The sequence below is a fragment of the Mytilus trossulus genome, chromosome 13 (genome assembly GCF_036588685.1).
Source record: "Mytilus trossulus isolate FHL-02 chromosome 13, PNRI_Mtr1.1.1.hap1, whole genome shotgun sequence".
NCBI classification, from domain to species: domain Eukaryota; kingdom Metazoa; phylum Mollusca; class Bivalvia; order Mytilida; family Mytilidae; genus Mytilus; species Mytilus trossulus.
This window is the reverse complement of record NC_086385.1, coordinates 17,968,750-17,991,033: the sequence shown is the minus strand read 5'-3', so window position 1 is coordinate 17,991,033 and position 22,284 is coordinate 17,968,750. Positions and strand designations below refer to the sequence as shown.

The 22,284-nt window shown below is 31.5% G+C and overlaps 1 protein-coding gene across 1 annotated transcript in view; it reads left to right on the top strand.

Annotated features, from left to right (window-relative positions):
* LOC134694832 (low-density lipoprotein receptor-related protein 8-like) overlaps positions 1–22,043 on the top strand; it is a 28,004-nt gene extending 5,961 nt beyond the window's left edge. The window contains exons 2-8 of the mRNA XM_063555900.1: positions 6,489–7,085; positions 10,185–10,388; positions 12,516–12,726; positions 13,571–13,759; positions 15,371–15,518; positions 20,014–20,113; positions 21,841–22,043. Of these exons, the coding sequence (XP_063411970.1) occupies positions 6,560–7,085; positions 10,185–10,388; positions 12,516–12,726; positions 13,571–13,759; positions 15,371–15,518; positions 20,014–20,113; positions 21,841–21,980 (1,518 nt within the window). The 5' untranslated portion in view covers positions 6,489–6,559 and the 3' untranslated portion in view covers positions 21,981–22,043. The remainder of the gene's footprint in view (positions 1–6,488; positions 7,086–10,184; positions 10,389–12,515; positions 12,727–13,570; positions 13,760–15,370; positions 15,519–20,013; positions 20,114–21,840) is intronic.
* The last annotated feature ends 241 nt before the right edge of the window (positions 22,044–22,284 follow it).

Genomic DNA, 22,284 nt, shown 5'->3' with positions numbered 1-22,284 from the left:
TTATGTCATATTTTGAAGTTAAAGATAAGACTTTAAATCTAGTAGGTATTAAATTTAATTATAGAAAAAAAGTTACTAGTCAAGGTTTAAGCTTGTATCAGTGGTAAGTTTCCATTTCTAAAACGTTTAAATAACGAGTAATAACAAAATATAAGACTTGTCTGTTACTAGACACAGCATTATATTAACTGGTTTACTGCTGGAGGATAAATGCATAGATAGCTCCTACTTCGGTAAGTCTTTAAAAGTATAACACTTCTATATATATATATATATATATTACATACTTTCCAATTCACTAGACCCTTTGAAGCCATATTAGTTAGTTGAGTAACGTTTAAATAACCAACTTCATGTTTTGGATCTCAGATAGATTTCTATAAATTTAACAGCAAATAAACTATCACAACGGGGACACTCCAAAATAAACTGAAATGGAGATTCTGATCATTATTCTAAATTTAAAGTGAAATCGTTGCATATGCGGAACATACAGCTTTGATTTAAAAGATTGAAAGCATGTTCATCACGATATAGATTTGATAACAGAAGAATTACTAGTACTATATCATTTTCAATGAGTCGTATCCAGTCATTATCATTACATATTCTTATAGCTACATTATATCTTATATCGATATTGAATGCACTGTGGTTGACCATCTGATTAAATATTATGGTTTTCTAGTTTTCCATCTTCAAAGAAGTTGATGAGTATTTTCCCTACTATTTAACTATTGTAGTATTATGATGCTGTGTGCACTGACGACCCCCATTTGAAAGAGGGGAATGGGGACAGACACTTGCAGAATCCGGCGGGGTTTAACATATTTGCTGACAACTAAGCAGTTTTTTTAACCTGGAACAATAGTGTAATCACAATTTACAAAAATAAACTATGAATATCAATAAAAAAATATTTGTTTCATCAGATCGACACAAAGTCCTTAAAAAAAAAGAAAAAAAAAAGACGTAAGACACATGGTACCGACTTGAGGGTGTTCGCCAAAATAATGTTTCTTAGACTTAAATATGAATAACTGTTCATTAAATCTTTATCTAGCTTGTTAGAACTGCCGAATGATACATTTTGGTGGCATACGATTCCAAAAATTCGATAAATATTAATCACAAAAATGTAGCGCGTTATATAGTATCATCATCAGCATATCTTAAGATCAACACCCGGAGATCGTGATTATCTAATATACTCAAATTTTGGATGCTATTCAATAAATATTTAATTTTTTGTACAATATTTGAATGAGATGAAATGATTAGATGACGATAAGATAAATTTCCACTTTCATTACAAAGTAATTGCATATCTAATATGATTATGTATGCTAGAGTACAGTGTTAATGCCAGACTTTAGAGAACACGCCGTGTTGTTTTAGTGCTATTGTATGTTTTTGTTCAATAATGTCCCAGCAGGTACATCTGCATAGTTAGAATTATTTTCTTCTGAGAAGGTTTTCGATTAGACTACAAAAGCAGACCTATTACTGCTTCTTAAACTGACTCAACGACCTCTTTTTTTTTGTATTTCACTGTAATGTTTTGTGTGGTATTTGTCATCAAAGCTAAGTAACAATTCTATATTGGGGACAAATTCGGCTGTTACGATACAGTGTATGCCGTATTGAACTTCCAGAACATGTGATAGATTCATTGATTGATTTATTTGTCATCAGTATTTTATCAATATTTTGTTTTGCGTTGCATGGATTTACAGATAAAATATATATTTCAGCTCAGCTGATCCTAATTTCATGCCATCGCTTGGCGTTCATCGTCGTCTGTCGCCCGTCGTAAATACTTTCAAAAATCTTACCGAATTACTGAACTTTTCAAACAAATTCTAGTGTGTTAATTCGGTTTATAATGAAACACCAAAAATGACAACCGATGCTAATATCAATTTGAGGTGGCTGATTTTTATGCCTCATTTATGGGCATTATGTTTTCTGGTCTGTGCGTCCGTTTGTTCGTTCGTTCGTTCGTCTCGCTTTAGGTTAACGTTTTTTGTTAAGGTAGTTTTTAATGAAGTTGTAGTCCAATCAACTTGAAACTTAGTACACATGTTCCTTGTGATATGCTATTTCTAATTTTAATGCCAAATTAGAGATTTTACCTCAATTTCACGGTCCACTGAACATAGAAAGTGATAGTGCGATTGGGGCATCCGTGTACTATGGACACATTCTTATGTTTGCTTTTTTTAGCACTATCAGTTGTTTCTAATGAACAGAAATTTCCCTTCGATGTGCTATAGCGTTAAAACCAATATGGGTATATGAAGGAGAAGGGGGTTCAATTGATTATTACTGCACCCACCCTATTTGGTGGCCAGTATATAGACTGTCATAACTGAAGAGAAAATTTGATAGGTTTTTGATGGGTAAAATTTTACTATCTAAATCAATATGTAATGTTTTAATGACATCCGTTATTAAGTAACACAAATAATATAATATAATAGTGCACGGCATCGCATATTCTCTGCACTGTGAAATATATAACACCTCTAATGGGAAAACAATGTAGTCAGACACACTGAGACTAAAATTATGTTAAATCAGATAAAACTCAGCCAAAAAGCTTGTATGTATAGTTCGATAAGGAAACAATTTATTTAATGCATTTCGAACAAAATAAGTAGAAGATCGACGTAGAGATGTACTAACCAAAATGTGAAAAAAGAGGATAAATTAATTTACAAAATGTAAAGTAATATGTTCTATACATGAACATATCAATTTAACACAGTTTCTCGATGACAGTAAATTATCACTTAAACTATAAGTATGATTTTAATCTAACCGATACATTCAATGAAGAAAGATTGCTGATATTCTATGATTTGTAATGGATGCTTGTAGTTATGCAGATATATGTATTGGATAACCATATCTCCACCAAAACGATAGCAAATATATGCATTAAGGTCACACAAAGAACATATAAACTATGACAATATCTTTGTGCAGCCACTGTACGTCTACATGCGATTGGATTAAATGGTTTATGAGCGTAAGTTTCTCTTATTCAAAGACCAGTATAGCAAACCAATATGAAGATAAGCCATAAAACCAAAGCACAATATGCTCTTATCCATTAATACAAAACGTTTAGTTTACAATTGAAAATTTATTATATGATTACATTACATATCAGTACGTGCAGTTGTATTGTATTTTTTTTAATGATAATAGCTTAATAAACTTTAGAGAGATTATGTCTTACAGATGTTCCTATCGAATTTGATTTTCACTTTTTGCACGTGTGCTATGATCAATTACATACAAAAACCTCGTTCAAAACACTAGTTTTGGATACTATTTTTTGTAGTCTATGTGATTTGCTGCTATGTTGGTTATAAATGTACATGTAGTAATATATCAACTGTCTGAATGTAAGAGGGTGATTAAAAGCTATACGAGAACAACGGTATCTGGATTAGAAATTCGTTACTTGTCTCCTGTAGAAATATCTGCCGTCAGCCAATGTTAATTCTTCCTATACATAGACAATCAATAATGGAGTCTCAATCTCTTTGTAACTTTGTATTATTAAGTTGTCAAACACAATTCATTACATCTAAATAGTAGCCTAATTGATTGACAGAGGGGTCAATTTTGACTTAAAATGACTAAGCGATGCCATGCTTATATTCGTCGCATGTACAATTTGTGTCTAGAATTCTTAATTACTTAATGTAATAATGAAGACAAATTCTCAGGTTTGTATTTATAAAAGTGATCCTTTTCGTATGATGGTTGTAACTACAAAAAGAGTAGTATTATGATTTTATTGGTTTTCATACATAAATAAGTGTTCTTTAAAACTGAGTTTTGCTGTACGATTTTTTTGTGTTTGATTATTCAACATTGGCTAGAGGTAAAGAGAAGAGTTGAGACACACAACATGTATATTTCGGATTATTATATACCAAAGTTAGTGAGGTGTCTTTTTTGCTGAATTGGTATACATTATTGTTTAGGGGGTCTACAAAAGTCCGCCTCTAGGTGGAGCTGTTTTCTTTCTGCATGCCCTTTGGTTAGGTTGTTGTCGCGTTGACACATTCCCTATTTCCATGCTCTATCATGCTCTATTCAATAATTGTTTCAGTCTTTAAGGTATATCTTAATTCAAAAAAAAAAATATGTCATGTTTGAAGTGCTTTTTTATTTTTTTCTACCTGTTGAGATAAAAAGAATGATATACCTGAATATTCGTGATTTTTCGTTTTTTTTTATTCTTTTATTATTCAATAATTCACATACAGCAAAAGTTAAAAAAAAAAAAAACAACTTAAGAATAGCTTACGGACACTATGCATTATATTAGCCTGCATGTGGTTATCTACAGTTACTACAAGATATGTGTTTTTGGTGCTCAGATGTTGTTTTATCGTCCTTGTCCTTTGGTCTGTGGTGATTTTATGCGTCTATGGGTAGATATTTGTCTCATTGGAAATCATGCAGATTCTTCTTACTTTCATATTATAATGGTTATTACATTTCTCGTAAATGTATGTGCATCAAAGTATTTTTTTGTTTAGAGATTCATAAATTTGAAACTATTTTCAGTATAAAATGCCAATTCTATTACTTTACTCCCTGACTGAAATTTTACAAAATTGTGATATGATTTGTATGAAACAGGTGATATGTTATATTAACAATAGATAGACGGAAATACAAAGACCAAAAAACACAAAAAGAATAAACGGTTTGATTTGTGTACAAAACAAGAAACGAAAAACTACATGATATAGTATGAAGATACGTTCATTTTGATTGTTCGAGTACATATATAGTCGCGTTCATTTCGCCCTGTGAATACTAACTAGTACAAGTCTTCGCCGACTTTGAATACGTGAATATATTCAAAAGAAAGATTTGTTATTTACGCCATATCATTACATTTATCTGTATTCTTTTTATACATTTTTTTCATACATACCAGTACGCGGATAATTTGGGTGGCATATGCTGATAATAGAAAAATAAACTATATTTCGTACTGAAACAATTTGTTGTAAAAACAAAATTATAGAAATAATTTACAAAACCCCCTTATATTCTTTAGATCAAGAAATTGACAAGATTATTTAGCCTTTGTTCATTTACTGTTTTATATGTGAACTTTCTTATCAACTCGAGAATTTAAATTTAATTTGAAAAGACGACAGTTTTGGTCTCAAGTTTTATCATTGTACCATGTTTTTGCTGTAGATAAGCCCATGATAGATACCAGGACCAGACTTCAAAAAGCTCATCAGAAACGCACAAACTAAAATACTATAATAAACAATTGTTTAATCACAAAAGTGTTTATATATTTCATAAAATATTGTGTCAGGAAGGCATATACTAGTAGGTAAACTTGGTACACTGCTTTATAATGCTCTTCAACTTCGTACCCTCCCTTTTTTTTTAAAACTTTTTTTTAATTCGAGGGTCAGTGTTGAGTCTTCTGTGGACAAAACGCGCGTCTGGCGTAAATACAAAATTTCATTCCTGATACATGTATCTATGATTAGTTGTTTATACAAAATTTCTAATTTAAAGTGTTTATTACAAATGTCGTTACGATCAGAAGGAAAGATTGGAGGATATAATTTTATACTAGTATTTCATCATGTCCTATATATTTTGTGAAATTACATGGACAAAATGCTGATTAATAGTCAGTGAATGGTATAGTGATTTAAAAAAAAATATAAGTAAAAGAATCTGAGTATCGCATGTAATTCTAACTTCTTTACATATTTTGGCAATGCGCTTATAATGTTTATGCCATCAGCCTGGATTATTTTGAAGATAGAACATTTGCACTTTCTTATAAAAAGAGGACACCCAACGATCAATCAAGCTAAAGTAAACCCACATAAAATGAGTTTTACAGAAGATTATTTTAATTCATGGTGGCATGCGGCCAATTATCACACAGTGATTAACTTTTGATATAAAATTAATTACTTAAGCAATAAATGAAATCTTCATCCCACTTCAATATGTAACGAATCGAAAACCAAAAGTACCAGTGAATTCGTGCACAATTGCGAAAACAGACAGCATATACCTAAAGCGGAAGTTGTCGCTGTTGGCTCTTTCCCGCTCTTTCATGTCAGATCATCAGATGTAGATTTGTGCTATTTGTATTGGTACATTGTAACCATGCAGACGTATTGACTATTGATAAATGTCATGTGTATTTAAAATGGAATAGACGGCAAATACATTAAGGTTTTGAAAATTAATAAATTGCTGTTTAATAGGAAAGTTTGCTATCTGACCATCAGGTTCTAAGCTGTGTTATATTTAGCGTTAAAAAGTTCCATAGTAATATTCATTCAGAGAAACATTAATTGGATAACATGCTACTGATCTGATATTAGCTATTCAATCGGTTAAGGATTTCTTAATCATTTTTCTTGTGACTGTGGCTAATGTTTTACGTGTTATATCTAATATTACAGAGCTACATAAAAAGAATAATTTCTTAATCAGCAGCGAAGACAGTGATGATGTTTATTTGAAATGCAGGAAGATGTTATACTACGATGAACCAATACTGTTACTTTTTATCTTTGTTACGTTTTTACATTTGACTCTGGGAAGGTCAGTTTCGGACAATTGTGAACTTATCACAGTGAAGTTTTGTAAAAGTATGCCGTATAACTATACAAAGCTGCCGAACTCACTTAACCATCGTAACCAAGACAGCATAGATAATCTATTATCCCATTTCGACCCGTTGATACAGATAGAATGCAGTGAAAATCTACAAAAGTTTTTATGTTCGATGTACGTTCCAATTTGCAACGAGCTGGATAAATTTATACTGCCATGCAGAGATCTGTGTATGGATACGAAAACAAAGTGTGAGAAGCGTATGCTTTCGTATGGATACAAGTGGCCAGAAAATTTGGAATGTAGCAAGTTTGCAGAAAAACCGACGGAAGAGGACATGGAAAATCTGTGTATCCCATTAAAGGAATCTAATGACACCGGATTTGATTCCACTGACCTGTTATTTTCTTACAAAGATGTTGATTCTAAAGAAATTGTTGTAGGTGAGTTGTTTAAGGTTAAACTTAGTTCTAAAGAAGTTGTTGTATGTGAGTTGGTAAGGTTAGACTTAGCTCTTAAGAAGTTGTTGTAGGTGAGTTATTTAAGGTTAGACTTATCTCTTAATAAGTTGCTGTAGGTGAGTTATTTAAGGTTAGACTTATCTCTTAAGAAGTTGTTGTAGGTGAGTTGTGTAATGTTAGACTTAGCTCTTAAGAAGTTGTTGTAGGTTAGTTATTTAAGGTTAGACTTATCTCTTAAGAAGTTGTTGTAGGTTAGTTATTTAAGCTTAAACATAGCTCTTATACGAAGCTGTTGTAGGTGTGTTGTTTAAGGTTAAACTTAGCTCTTATACGAAGCTGTTGTAGGTGAGTTGTTTAAGGTCAAACTTAGCTCTTAAGTAGTTGTTGTAGGTGAGTTGTTTAAGATTAGACTTAGCTCTTAAGTAGTTGTTGTAGGTGAGTTGTTTAATTTAAGGTTAGACTTATCTCTGAAGAAGTTGTTGTAGGTTAGCTGTTTAAGGTTAGACTTAGCTCTTAAGAAGTTGTTGTAGGTGAGTTGTTTAAGGTCAGACTTATCTCTTAAGAAGTTGTTGTATGTTAGTTATTCAAGGTGAGACTTAACTCTTAAGAAGTTGTTGTAAGTGAGTTGTTTAAGGTGATACTTATCTCTTAAAAAGTTGTTGTAGGCGAGTTGTGTAAGGTTAGACTTATCTCTTCAGAAGTTGTTTAGGTAAGTTGTTCAAGGTTAAACTTAAGCATCTTTATAGTTTAAACTATGTAAGAAACCAATACGAAATTTTGTTTTTCCTTGCGGTTGAACTTTGATTCTAGCTGTTATTTAAACAATAACAATATATTTAACAGTTATGTGTACAATAAACTATAATCATGTCTCCAGTTCACCCATTTGCATCATGGAGTTAAGGTTTGTAATTCTACAAAGAACGGAAAAAGTTCTCTTCATGCAGCTCATCTTGATTGCCAATATCACAATATCTTTTCTATGTAAATAATTTTGTTTTATACTGCAACTAGTTGTGTTTAGTTTCTAAGCTATATTTTGTATAATGTCAATTTCATTCTCCACAATCGGAGGTCCATTAAGGGATGAAATTAAGTTTGACATTTGTGTTACGATAAAAAAGCTATATTATATTAGTTTAAGTTGCAGTATACATACAATATTAGGTCAATGTCATAAAAATATAAACTTTTTAGCTCACCTGACCTGAAAGGTCAAGTGAGCTTTTCTCATCACTTGGCGTCTGTCGTCCGTCGTCCGTCGTCTGTCGTCCGTAAACTTTTACAAAAATCTTCTCCTCTGAAACTACTGGGCCAAATTTAACAAACTTGACCACAATCATCCTTGGGATAGCAAGTTGAAAAAATGTGTCCGATGACCTGGCCATCCAACCAAGATGGCCGCCATGGCTAAAAATAGAACAAGATTTAAATGTCCATCAGAATAAGATCTTTCCCCTCACAAATTTTCAGATGAATCCGACAATCCGTTGTTGGGTTGCTGCCCTAAAATTGGTAATTTTAAGTTAATTTTGCAGTTTTTGTTTATTATCTTGAATACTATTATAGATAGAGATAAACAGGAAACAGCAATAATGTTCAGCAAAGTAAGATCTACAAATAAGTCAGCCGTGATGAAAATTGTTAGAGGACCCTTAAGGAGTTATTGCCCTTTATAGTCAATATTGAACAATTTTTCGTCATTTTTGTAACTTTTACAAAAATCTTCTTATCTAAAACTATGGGCCAAATTTAACCAAACTTGGCCACAATCATTACTAGGGTATCTATTAAGAAAAAAGTGTCTAATGACCCCGCCTACCAACCAAGATGGCCGACATCAGTAAATACAGTAACAGGTGAGCGACACAGGCTCTTGAGAGCCTCTAGTTTGTACTCGGCGCAAAACTGGGAAAGGGCTCGATAGAACCTCGTCCTTCCCCAGTTTCTCAGCCTCATACAAAAAAGTTTATATTTTCTGACATTGACCTAATACTGTATATGAAAGGTTCTACCGAGCACTTCCCCAGTTTTGTGCCGAGTACAAAAAAGTCATTGATAGCTTTTTAAATCGTTACACAAATGTCAAACTTATTTTCATCCCTGATTGTGGGGAAAGTGTTCCATGATGAAATTAACATTTTACAAATTATAGCTATGTTAATATATTTAATTAGGAAATAAACACAGCTAATTGCAGTAGTTTGAAAAATTAGATCCAAAAAGTAAATTGTATTTACTGTGGATTCATTAATATTCGTTGGAGACCAATTTTCGTGAATTTCGTTGGTACATTGAATTTAAATATTCAACGAATTGCAAATTTTCTAAAGGAATTTATGCAGACTTAGCCAAAACCACGAAATTAAATATCCACGAATATGCAAGTTTTCCTCAAACCACGAAAAATTGGTATTCACGAAAAATAAATGAATCCACAGTATATAAAAGTTTAAAGCAAAATTTAAAATGAAAATAACGTAAACTGTAAATCTTTTGAAAAGAGAAGTAACATAACAAAAATGAGAATTAGCGACCATAATTTAATGATAGAAATAGAAGACATTTAAAAATACCTAGAGAAAAAAAGACTATAATGAAATGATAGAAAAAGAAGACATTTAAAAATACCTAGAGAAAAAAGACTATGCTCATCCTGTAATACAATGGAGGATGAAGCTCATTTTATTTTATACTGTAGACAAAAATTCTAAACTAAGAGATAACGTCATAGAAAATATAATTAAACATATGCCAGATTTTATGTCCTGGCAAGAAAATGAAAAAAATAAGTATCTTCTTTGTCCATCAACCTCAAAAGAGGTAGAAAGCTTAGGGTCCTTTTTAAACAGGCCTGAACTGAGGACAGGGTAGTACTACTCTTGATTTATTTATAAAATATATTTATATATCATATAGATAGATTGTTTTGCTTTTTTACTTTTTATGTTTTCTTATGGTTTTGTTTGTTAAATGTATTTTGTGTATGTTGATATTATATGTCACAAACTTATTGTTCCGAGTTTATATGACAATCAATATTTGAATTTGAATTGAAAGTATAAATATTCATATTTACAGATACTACCTTCAGTGAACCTATAATTTTGCTTTTATCAACATGGCATCAGATTTTACTGTATGACATACCTATACGGGATACGATCCCATTACACACAGGATTAGGCCAAGGAGCATCCATTGATTTTTATTACAAAGAAAAGTTAATATTTTGGGCAGAGGAGGGCGACGGCAGAATACAAAGAGCTGCACTAACTTTAGACGGTAAGATTTATGCTGATCCATTGTCATCTTTTCGTTTCCACTGTCAAAGTCGGATAACCGTTTAAAATATCTCATTTGACCAAATGTAGTTAAGGTTATCGTCATCACTGTGTCAAATTGTGTCGTGTTTGCTTTTATTCCTTTGATGCTAAAAGTAGGAAATCGTCTAAACGGGTGGCAAAATAGCGTTTCTGGTCCTCTAGCCAAACCTGCTTTTTGAATCAGTAAGTAGTGAACCACGATCCAAGGCTAAGGGCCGTTTCAACCAGTATATTTGCAACTGATTTTTATGTCATAATTAATTGAATTTATTTAAAATAAAAGAAAACGTTTAGCCGATTTAACGTAACAGTCTCTTAAAACAGGTAGCAACATCTTTTCACATGAACCAGTAAAAACATTTTTACTTTTTGAAATACATACGTTTATCTTAAATTTGTACATGCAAGAATCATTCCAAGGTTAAGGTTAAGGGAAATAAAAAAGGAAGATTTTTTATATAACAAAATTAAAAGTGATGAATATATAAATGGTAGAAAAGAAATGCTGTGATGTTTTATGAAGTGTTTGAGCGTCCATTAATATAGGGAATACCCAGCATGACTGAGATAATAGTATATCTATTAACACGTATAACGCTAAAGAGATAAATTACTTTTCGCTCAATTTACGACAAACGTCATTAATACCAAAGGCATTCGCTGCATGCACGTGCAGACTACCATTGCACCTGAGATAAATTAGTTGCAAAAAAATAATACCACTTAGAAAAATAATTGGATACAAAAAAGAAATTTGATAAAGTGCGTTCGATCTGTTTGAAGTTTAATTACGACTTTCAAACTTGCAGGCGATGATTGATTATACCTCCATGGAAAGATAGTTTCAAAACTTTTTAAAATATTTTTTATGAAAATAGATTAAATTGATTTTATCAAATATATTAAAAGTACATTCTGCACCTTCGTTACCGTGTTAATATTTTAAAATTACTAGCTTGCTCAAAGCTAAATTAACACATGTCATCAACTTCTCCAGATTAAATACCGCAAATATCGTCTATAACATGTAATGTATTTACCAAATACTGGTAATAATATCAATAGAAACTTTTTTTTTTAATAAATGATATTTTTTTTTAAGAAAGTAAAAACGTATATCACTAAACAGACTTGTTTTGACTTCAATAGAAATTTTAAAAAACTAAAACAATACAAAAAAAACCCAATCCCCTACAACTGCTTAATATAACAACTATTCAAAGGCAGCAATTGATCCACTGAAGAAGGCGGACACTACACCAGCAGAGAAAGATAATTTGTGATTCGGAGTTTGAAATCCAGAATAACGTATCTTATAAATCTTGAGATTGAATTTTATATTCGAAATGAACTCAAAAGTGTCTTACACATTTGATCAGTTTAGCATCATGCACATGCATCAATGTATACGCATCTTTAACATATCAATCTCCCAAATCTCTCACACAAAAAAGCAAAAGGAGTGATCCTGGGGCACTGTAGGAATAAAAAAGAGACGAAAAGGCACAATTATTAAAAGGTCATTAATCGAGAAAAAAAGAAAAAGACAAAACAATGTAAAAATTCAACACAGAAAGACAAACAACAGTCTTCAAAATAACAAAATCTATTAAAATACAAACAAAATCTTATGTTTTTACCAATTGAATATATTCCAACACTTGCACTATAAAGTTAATCTCAGTAGAAAAATATTATATATAAAAAGATGATGTGATATGAATGCCAATGAGACAACTCTCCAGAAGAGACCAAAATGACACAGAAATTAATAATTATAGGTCACCGTACGGCTTTCAACAATGAGCAAAACCCATACCGCATAGTCAGCTATACATTTAAACTGTTTTGTTTATCTGCATCACCACAGCTTTATGGACCTATAAAGCAGATCCGCCTCTTCACCTCACTTTAATAGATATATTTGCAAAAGACGTTTTGTAAGTTTATTTTTGAATCTTTAATGTATTTAATTGACATTAAACGATCCTGTTATACAGTACTAATGTCTTACTAATTAAACATATCAGTTTCACACTTAAATTCAATATAAAAGTCTGTTTAAAAGTACATTTTTATTTAACAGTATTTCGAGATATACGAGAGATAGTAGACGCGAGTCCAGCCAATATTGAGAGTATAACCGTTGATTGGATAACTCGGCATCTATTATGGTTAGAGTCTTATCCAGCAAGTCTGAAGGCATCAAAATTAGATGGCAGCGACCCAACAGTAATATATACATTTAGTGATGTGAGGAAAGTTCCTAAATTCCTCGTTATAGATCCAATAGCAGGGTAAGGTTACAAACGCTTCACATTTACAGCAGGGTAAGGTTACAAACGCTTCACATTCACAGCAGGGTAAAGTAACAAACGCTTCACATTTACAGCAGGGTAAGGTTACAAACGCTTCACATTTACAGCAGGGTAAGGTTACAAACGCTTCACATTAACGTTATTTGAAACACATCACTTTAATTCTATAGGATTGAAAGAGATTGGAAAATTTCTCTAAAATGATAAAGAAAATGATAAAGTAGAAAGAAAGAAAACAAGATGAAAAATTATTCCACAAAAAGTCAATTAGTGCAACGAGAGAAACGAGAGAGACTATTGAACAGTTGGTATAGGAGTAAATTTAGTAAAAAAAAATCTCACATTGACTTTAATGTTGATATATATCTTGAATTAAATTCATTTCTGATTTATCTTTAGAAATTAGGAGCTTTCATATAACATTAATGAAAGTACAAATGAACATGTAGCCATATCTTTTGCAACAATAAAACGTAGGGTCATGCGGCATTTTTAACTACTATCTTGAAATCTATAAAAGATAGATGACCACTTTAAACAGCAAAAGTGACCAGCCACACAAGAACTATAATAAAGTAATTTCGTTACGAAATAGTTCACTCTATTTAGAAGTGATTGTCAAAAAGGATATTTTTTTACGTTTTTTTTGTGTGTTTTGGTTAAAAACAAAAGAAAAAAATGTTAGAAATACTATTTTAGTTCACACTAATAGAAATACTCCATTGTTAAAGATGCTCATAGACCCAAGCGAGTAACACATGTTCTTGAGAGCGTCTTGTTTTATTGAAAAAACTAAAAACTTTTCTCCATGTATATGTTTTAGGTATTTGTTTTGGATAGATTCTGAAGGTGACCTCTATGCTCCAGGGGCATGTATAGAACGATTCAATCTAAAGAATAATGAAAGATCTACAATATTTAACATTTCCAAGGACGAGTTACACAACATGGGTCGACCCAAAGGCCTCACATTAGATATGAAAGCACACAAAATTTACTGGACCGATGCTCGGTAAGGTATTTTTATGTCCCATTTACGGGCATTATGTTTTCTGATCTGTGCGTCCGTTCGTTCGTTCGTCTGTTCGTCCGTTCGTTCGTTCGTTCGTCTGTTCGTCCGTTTGTTCGTTCGTCTGTTCGTCCGTCCGTCCGTCTGTCCCATTTCTGGTCAAAGGTTTTGGTCAAGGTAGTTTTTGATAAAGTTGAATTCCTATCAACTTGAAACTTAGTTACATATTCCCTATGAATTGATCTTTTTAATTTTAATACCAAATTAGAGATTTTTACCCATTTTCACGGTCCGCTGAACATAGAAAATGATAGTACGGATGGGGCATCCGAGTACTATTGACACATTCTTATTTCATTATTAAATTTACATACATATGAATAGTTATTCAAAGTTTAAATTGACAACTACAGTCTTTAGATGGATATGTCGATCTGTTTTAATCAAATTGTAGTCAAATATTCTCTGGCACTTAACTGGTTATCTTTCAAAATAGGATTTTCATGAGTTTGACTAAAAAGACAGGATTCGTAACAGACTTTAATGTGTAGTTCATTCTATGTATTTCTTTAACCTTAGAAATAAATGTATCCCAAATATTTCCCAAAGGCGATCATGTAGAACATGCTAAGATTTTAAGTTCTATGAGTAACCGCACTTTATCGTGTTACATTAACATTTAGGGAAAATGTGAATGAAAAAAATAAAATAATTTCGTTAAACCAATGAAAAATGTATTTTTACTTGTATTTTTAACATTTATAATCTATCTGCATCGCAAACAGACGAAGTACGTCTTATAACCACTCAACTCCGTCCGTCCGAATTATACCAGGAAACCTGTTGCATCCATCACGTGTGCACTTATCTAAACTAAGACCTATATAAAAGGGGATGGTATTGAATTGAAAAATTAAATCTAAAACTTATTTTCTAATTTGCTTCAAATAATTTAAAAACATTTATACTTTGATATTTAAAAAAACAATTAAATACATTTGTTCTTTGATATGTAACACAAAATTTCAAAAACTTTTATATACAAAAACTTTTTAAAACAAGACATAAATTATAATAATTTGAATCCGGGTCATTAACTTTTTTTAATTTATCATAAATGTTATGATTTCAACTGCAATTTATATATAAGTAAAAAAGTAACGATGAAAAGAATAAATTATCACAGATATAAGATCTTTGAAGGAGCATTTACGTTATGTTTTTTTTTCATCAAATATTCAAAATTTGTCAAAACAAATTTTCAACAAATAAAGACATTTAATTTGAAAGTGCAGGTTCACATGCACTAGTTTAATACATGATTGTCAAATCCAAATTTTTATGCTAGCTAATTTAGAATTTGTCGTCAATATTTCTTTTTAATCTGAGTGGCTTTTTATTGATAAATATTTGGGTAATTGTGTTTTTTTATCTTTATGTTTCAAGTGTAGAAATATCAATTCGTTGATAATAAGTTCGTGTTCCTCAGTAGATATTTGTTCGTTAGAAATATTTTAAATCTTGTTGTTCTTCAACGGAACCGACCATAATATATCGAAATAAAACTAGATGTAATATTTTACTATGTATATCAACTTTAATGTTTATTTACAGATCCGAGTCTCTCCAATGTACTGATTATGATGGCAAAAACTTCCAAATTTTAGTTACTAACCCGAATTATCTTGGAGAACCATTGGCTTTATCGATGTATAAAACAAATCTGTTTTGGTCGGATCGGGACACAAAGTCTATAGGCAAGGTATATTATTTATATGTCGTGTACAAGTTACGATTTTGTACAGGTTATAACATGTACAATTTTTTTTTACAGGTTATAATTTGTACAATGCAAAAACACAAGTTATAACATGTACAAAAGTACCCCATACATGTTATAACATGTACACAATATTGCTTAAACATGGTTTTAACTTGTTCAAAATTTGAAAATAAATGTATGCTTTTATTTTACAACATATGCCATTACCCTCAATAACATTTTCATCATTTTTTTGTTTTGTCCATTAATGTTAGTGTGCTACTTTTCTGATACAGTTAATGACCAGATAAATATTTATTTATAATTACTTAAAACCTTAAACACTTTTAAAATACACATGTAGTCAATAAGTAAACATTTTTCGGTATTCTTATCTGGTATTCAAACAGAAGAAGACTTTGAAGCAATATTTGAAGCACGTTCTGTTTCCAATAATACTGATAGAGAAGACCTTTTTACCGAGACAGAACATTATACCGACACTAAAATTGCTAGTACTAACTACTTATAAAAAAAGAAGATGTGGTATTATTGCCAATGAGACAACTATCCACAAAAGACCAAAATGACACAAACATTAACAACTATAGGTAACCGTACGGCCTTCAACAATTAGCAAAGCCCATACCGCATAGTCAGCTATAAAAGGCACCGATAAGACAATGTAAAACAATTCAAACGAGAAAACTAACGGCCTTATTTATGTAAAAAAATGAACGAAAAACAAATATGTAACACATAAACAAAGGACAACCACTGAATTACAGGCTCCCGAGGCCACTTGATTCAGTAGACAACGATGAACAAACAATTGAGTTAAAAACAGAAACAATGGTAATTGAATAAAGTGATGCTTACAAAGTTGGTAAGGATGTATCTTATGATATACTTCTTCGAAAGAGGGCGCATTCTGGTGGTGATACTCCTGCTGTCAATATCAGTGAGGGCTGGGACTATTATACTTACTGTTAGAGTATAATAGTCCCAGATGAGGGTTTGTCTGATATTTTAAATATTGAAATCAAGCCTGCACGAAAGAGGGCCCTTTCTGGCCAGCAGATACAAGCTGATGCCTTGACAAAATACTCAAAAGCTAGATAAACTGTTCTCTCTCAAGGTGATAACATTATCATTCTTATTCCTTCCATTGATATGGGCCCTGCCAATAATAAAACTATAACGGCGTATTTGGTAGTAGGACTCTTAGATGAATGTGAAGGAACATGGCCGCTATAGAATTGGATCTAAAGACTTAATTTGGACAAATACAGGGACACTTGAGTAGAAACCAGGTTCAATTTCTTACAAATTCAACATTTAATGTGTCTTAAGTCCCAAAGAGTGATATGAGTGAGAGAGATGGTGCCTAAGATATCATTAAGTGAAGGGCAAAGTTTTGTGCATTGGCAGTGTTATAAAGGCAGTTGTAAGTCTGGTAGGTGTAAATGTAGAATGAAAGTTTTGTGCAACTCAAAGGTGTCACATGTCGCTGTCTTGTAGCAACAAGTAAAAAGCATGTTTCTAAAATGTAAGAAAATGAAGTATTTTATGCATGCTGTAAATAATGCACCTTCTTTTGCATTTGATTATTGTTCTTTAATATTTGATAAATTTCAATTGTAAATGTATATTCTGCTTTATTATTATTTTCAAATTTTTAAGCAATATTTTGTACATGTTATAACATGTACGAGGTACTTTTGTACATGTTATAACTTGTATTTAGGCATTGTACAAATTATAACATGTAAAATATTTTTGTATATGTTATAACCTGGACAAAATTGCAACTTGTACGCGACTTATTAATTTCATTTTTATGTTTCCGCAATATTGTTGGAACTTTACAACGGTAATATACATGGACAGTCAAAGTATATTTATACAAAGAGTTGTTAATGTTAAGGTTGAAGGCATATCTTCATAAATCTGGCGGACGCAGTTAGGACTTCATTGATCCTTACGTTATATTTATATCAAAGCATATTGTGTTGTTTTTTCCTTGCTTGCGTTGTCCAACTTCATCAAACTGAATTGATGTTGTTTGTCATTATGAGTAGTTCCGAAATCCAACAGTTTTCCTTACTTATTTTGTTACGGTTACATTTAGTGAGTCAATTTTGTTGTTTGGTGAATTACAGATGGCGTCATTACTGATCAGTCCTTTACTATTTTATGATTTAGGAATTCTAGATTTTTTCGTTAAATCAGTATATATTAAGTTTATTGTCTGTTATTGTATGTAAATACACCTTATGTAAGAATCCTGGGGTGGTGTTCTCGAAAGTATCCTAAGATTCGTCCTAAGACACATCTTAGACCAATTTTAGGATGGACTTAAGATCAACTTAGGACACTCTTTAAAAGTTGTGTCTCGAAGCTATCTCAGACGAATCTTATGTTAGGACGTCCTAACATATCCTAAGTCGAAACTTTAAATCGTTAAAGATATTTTTTGATAAAACATTTATTAATGACGAAATTATTTAATAAAATTGTTTACGAATTTTATAATAACATGTACAGAATTAAATGCATAATTATCAATGTAATTATATAAAAAAATTGTTATTTAAACTGAAAAACAATTTGTTTTGAAATGAGAATTAAATTTGTAGTGTAATCGTATCGTGAAACACTAGGTTCAAAGTTTAAAATCATGCACAATTTCTTTATATACGAGTGCGTTTCATTTCATGTTCATTTTCACGTAAAATAATGAGCAAAAATGAAATCCAAACTTTATTACACTGAGATGAAGATAGGATACTCTTAAGACACCTTATTGGGTGTCCTAAAGTTAGGACGAAAAATGAGATATATCATAAGTTAAGAGAGCTTCGAGAACACGACTTACGACAAAGACTTGTCATAAGATAGACTTAGAACACGTCCTAATCCTAAGATAGCTTCGAGAACACCACCCCTGGATTTTGATTGGTTGATAGCCAGTGTATTTTTCACCAATTTACTGTTATCAAATGAATATCGTTTTTTTGTAAAGAAGCCGGGGTATATGCAAAAAGGATATGCCTTTTTTTACCCTCTCTGCCGTGGTATTTGCCAAAAAATACTCTATCCAACTAGACTCTTGTAACGTCATGTTCATCAATGCGTTTTTGAAGGTTAACATTCGGTGTAATTAAACAGATTTAGCATGTTCTTGAGGGGTATGTGTGATAAATACCAGTCTTGAGAATGAACCTCCCTCGCCTTACGGCTCGCGAAATTTAACTTTCTCTCGACTGGTATTTTTCGCAAATACCCCTCTCACAAATACCCCTCCTTAACATGATATATCTGTTTAATATTGAATAAGGTACAATAGTTGATATTTTATGTTATCTCGATACATATATTTTATGTAAAGCTTCTTTGTAACTTATGTAGGAATGATTCAGAGGTGATTCACTCTTGTATATATATGCGACTGTTTGTGTTTCTTTGGTTCTTATAACGTGACTCTGTACTTTAAAAGATCCCGTCATTATGTTATTGTTCTATCCTATGTCATTATGTTATTGTTCTATGATAAATTTGAAAATACTTTGAATGACAAACGACAAATTGTTTGTACTCGCGTAGTGGTACTAACCATTTGTAGATTCTTATAAATTCTTAAGAACTTCTGGACAATTTTTAATCTCAGTCTATTTCTGAAATTCATTCTTACATAACTCTTGATTTTTAAAACCCTGTTTACCATCATTCTGCATGTGAAATTATAATTGTTTTTATATAAACATTGAACGACAAAATTTCTACGTATACTGAAGTTTACATTTTCTTACGTCAGCTACGCGAAGTAATGAATGTGTTTGTTAGTTTGATAGATGCTTTTGTGCTGTTTTTTGTAAATGATTATGTGTTTTGAGATTGTAACACAGTTTTGACTTCTGTACCTTTATTTTGACCATGTTATTTATTGTGTCCGTTTTGTTCACTCATCGTTGTAAATACATAGGAATTTGATGTGGCTGTCATATAAGTGAAAGGTTTAGCGCTATAAAACCAGGTTCAATCCACCATTTTCTACATATGAAAATGCTTGTACCAAGTCAGGAATATGACAGTTGTTGTCCATTCGTTTGATGTGTTTTGTCATTTGATTTTGCCATTTGATAAGGGACTTTCCGATTTAATTTTCCTCGGAATTTAGTATTTTTATGATATTACTTTTCCGTACAACTTTTGTTATATAGTTTATACATGTTAGTATTATATGCAATTAAGATAATCAAAATTCCCTTATCAGTCAAATATAAGATATAGGAAAAATACATATTTGCTACATAAAATGGAACAAAAAAAATGTTTGTTCAGTAAAAATAAATCAAATAAATAATCACAAAAATACTGAACTCGGCGAGGAAAATTCAAAACGGAAAGTCCCTAATCAAATAGCAAAATCAAAAGCATTTAAATATATAAGATATCATTACATACACATTTTTCCTGCACGTTTTTATTACAGATTGATTTAAAGAACGGGAAGAAGCCCTCATTTATAGAATCATTGATTGAATCACCTGCTACCGACCTGAAAGTATTTCATAAGGATGTTCAACAAAAAGGTATAACAGTGCATATATTTTACGTAAACTGTTAAAAAAATATATACGTCATGCAATGCATTAAGATAAAAAATTTCGGAAACAAATAATTTGTTTATAAGACATTAAAATAAATAACCACTTAAATAAAACTAAACGTTGAGAGAACTTTTCTTAATTTACATTATTTAGGAACGCGTAGGAACATATACATACATTACAGTTATATGATCAAAAGAGAAATTTAAAAATTATTGCCCTATTTTCCAAAGTAATCTTTGTGTGGTTGTTGGAACCTAAGTTTCTTTATAATATCTATATTTTTTTCAAATTAAAGGAAAATTAAGGAAATGTAGGTTAAATATATTTGTTTAGGGGCCAGCTGAAGGACGCCTCCGGGTGCGGGAATTTCTCGCTACATTGAAGACCTGTTGGTGACCTTCTGCTGTTGTTTTTTATTTGGTCGGGTTGTTGTCTCTTTGACACATTCCCCATTTCCATTCTCAATTTTAAAAAAACATTTACGTGGTACTATTCAGGCTTCTTAAAGTAAGACAAACCTTGCCTTATTCCCTATGCTAGATAGTTTGTTTAATATTGTTTGGAAGGCAAAAATGGTGACATAACATTATATTTTAAACTTCTTCTCTGAAACTATTTAAATACACTTTTCTGTTAAATTTACAAATAAGAATTATCATAATGATTTTGATGAGATGAAAAATGTGTCTGCTACAGATATTATACTATTCGAATTATAGAATTTAAAACATTGTCCTGTTTATTGTGATTATCCGTTTAGATGTCGCATTGTTACTTTTTGAAACACATCACAATAGCATTATGTAGAAATAATCCTACAGACACTTCCAAATTAATATATTATATAAGTAGACTTTTATTCACACCGTCATGTGCTAATTCAGAAATTACAAATAAGTACATATACGCATTAATTTTGCACTTTTTCAATCGTATGCATGGGATTTTATTTTTGCTGGCAGTTGCATAGCAGATATTTGATCAATTTCAATTAAAACACCTCAAAATAATTTGAATTCACTAAAACACGGAGAACGAGTTAGTTTACAGAAATTTATTTATATTCGATTGGGAAACACGTTTTGCAACTTATATTACTCCCTTTCAACTTTGCGGATGCAAGTGCTGCCTTGTAGCGCCATTAGCCTGCTCTTTTTCGAAATCTACAAGGGTGTCTTTAACTTGCAAGAGATGTGGCTTTCTCTTACCACGGGTCAGCCATTTATCATCCCCTTTCGACGGACTATCATCGTTTCCGCAAGACCCTAATCGCAAATGGTGTCAGGGAGAGCTTAAAATTCAGTCCCTGAAAATTTCATCCCGGAAATGGAATCGAATCAGGAACCTTTGTGTTAGTAGTCCTATGCCCATACCACTACACCACGTCCCTCTTAACGTTTTCTGAGGAATACATATGACTTTAAGCGGGTGTTTTGAAACTGGGGTAAAAACTTATCAAATATATGAGGCTCATAATATGAACGACAAAAAGGCGTTTTGTATACACCAGACTGACTTACCAGGAAAGTTCATATTTAAAAAAGTTGGAAAGCCACATTAAATGAGAAGCTGAAGGGTATTTAAGAACGAAACAATTGGAAGACAATATCGAAAAAGTATGCTTCCTAGCTTTACTTTATTTTTTGGTGTGTTTGTACATGTACAAAGATGGTTTCTGAATGCTAATTCATTTTAATTTATTTCAGGCAAACCGCATTATACCATTAAACTGGAGAAATCGAGGAAACCGGAGAAATCGAGAAATCCAAACGGAGCTTGTGTTTCCTATGGAAACTGCATACCGATTTTAACAATTACTATGCTGCTTATTATTTGTTTTCGTTGAAAATTTACCAAACATCAACATATCGTATTTTCAATATTGTACAAAATAAAGTTTTAAACATGATTATCTAATTTCTTTGACGTTCCTGAAATATGTTATTCCTTTTGGTGAGTCCATTCTTTGGATTTGAACCCTTGTTTCTTTTTTTTATCGATTTTTGTAATATTTTATCGTGTTTTTTTTTATGATTATGAAAATTTACAGAAATATCAGGGAATGAAGCTCAATAATCGTTAAAAAAGAGGGACGAAAGATATCAGAGGGACAGTCAAATTCATAAATCGAAAATAAATTGACAACGCCA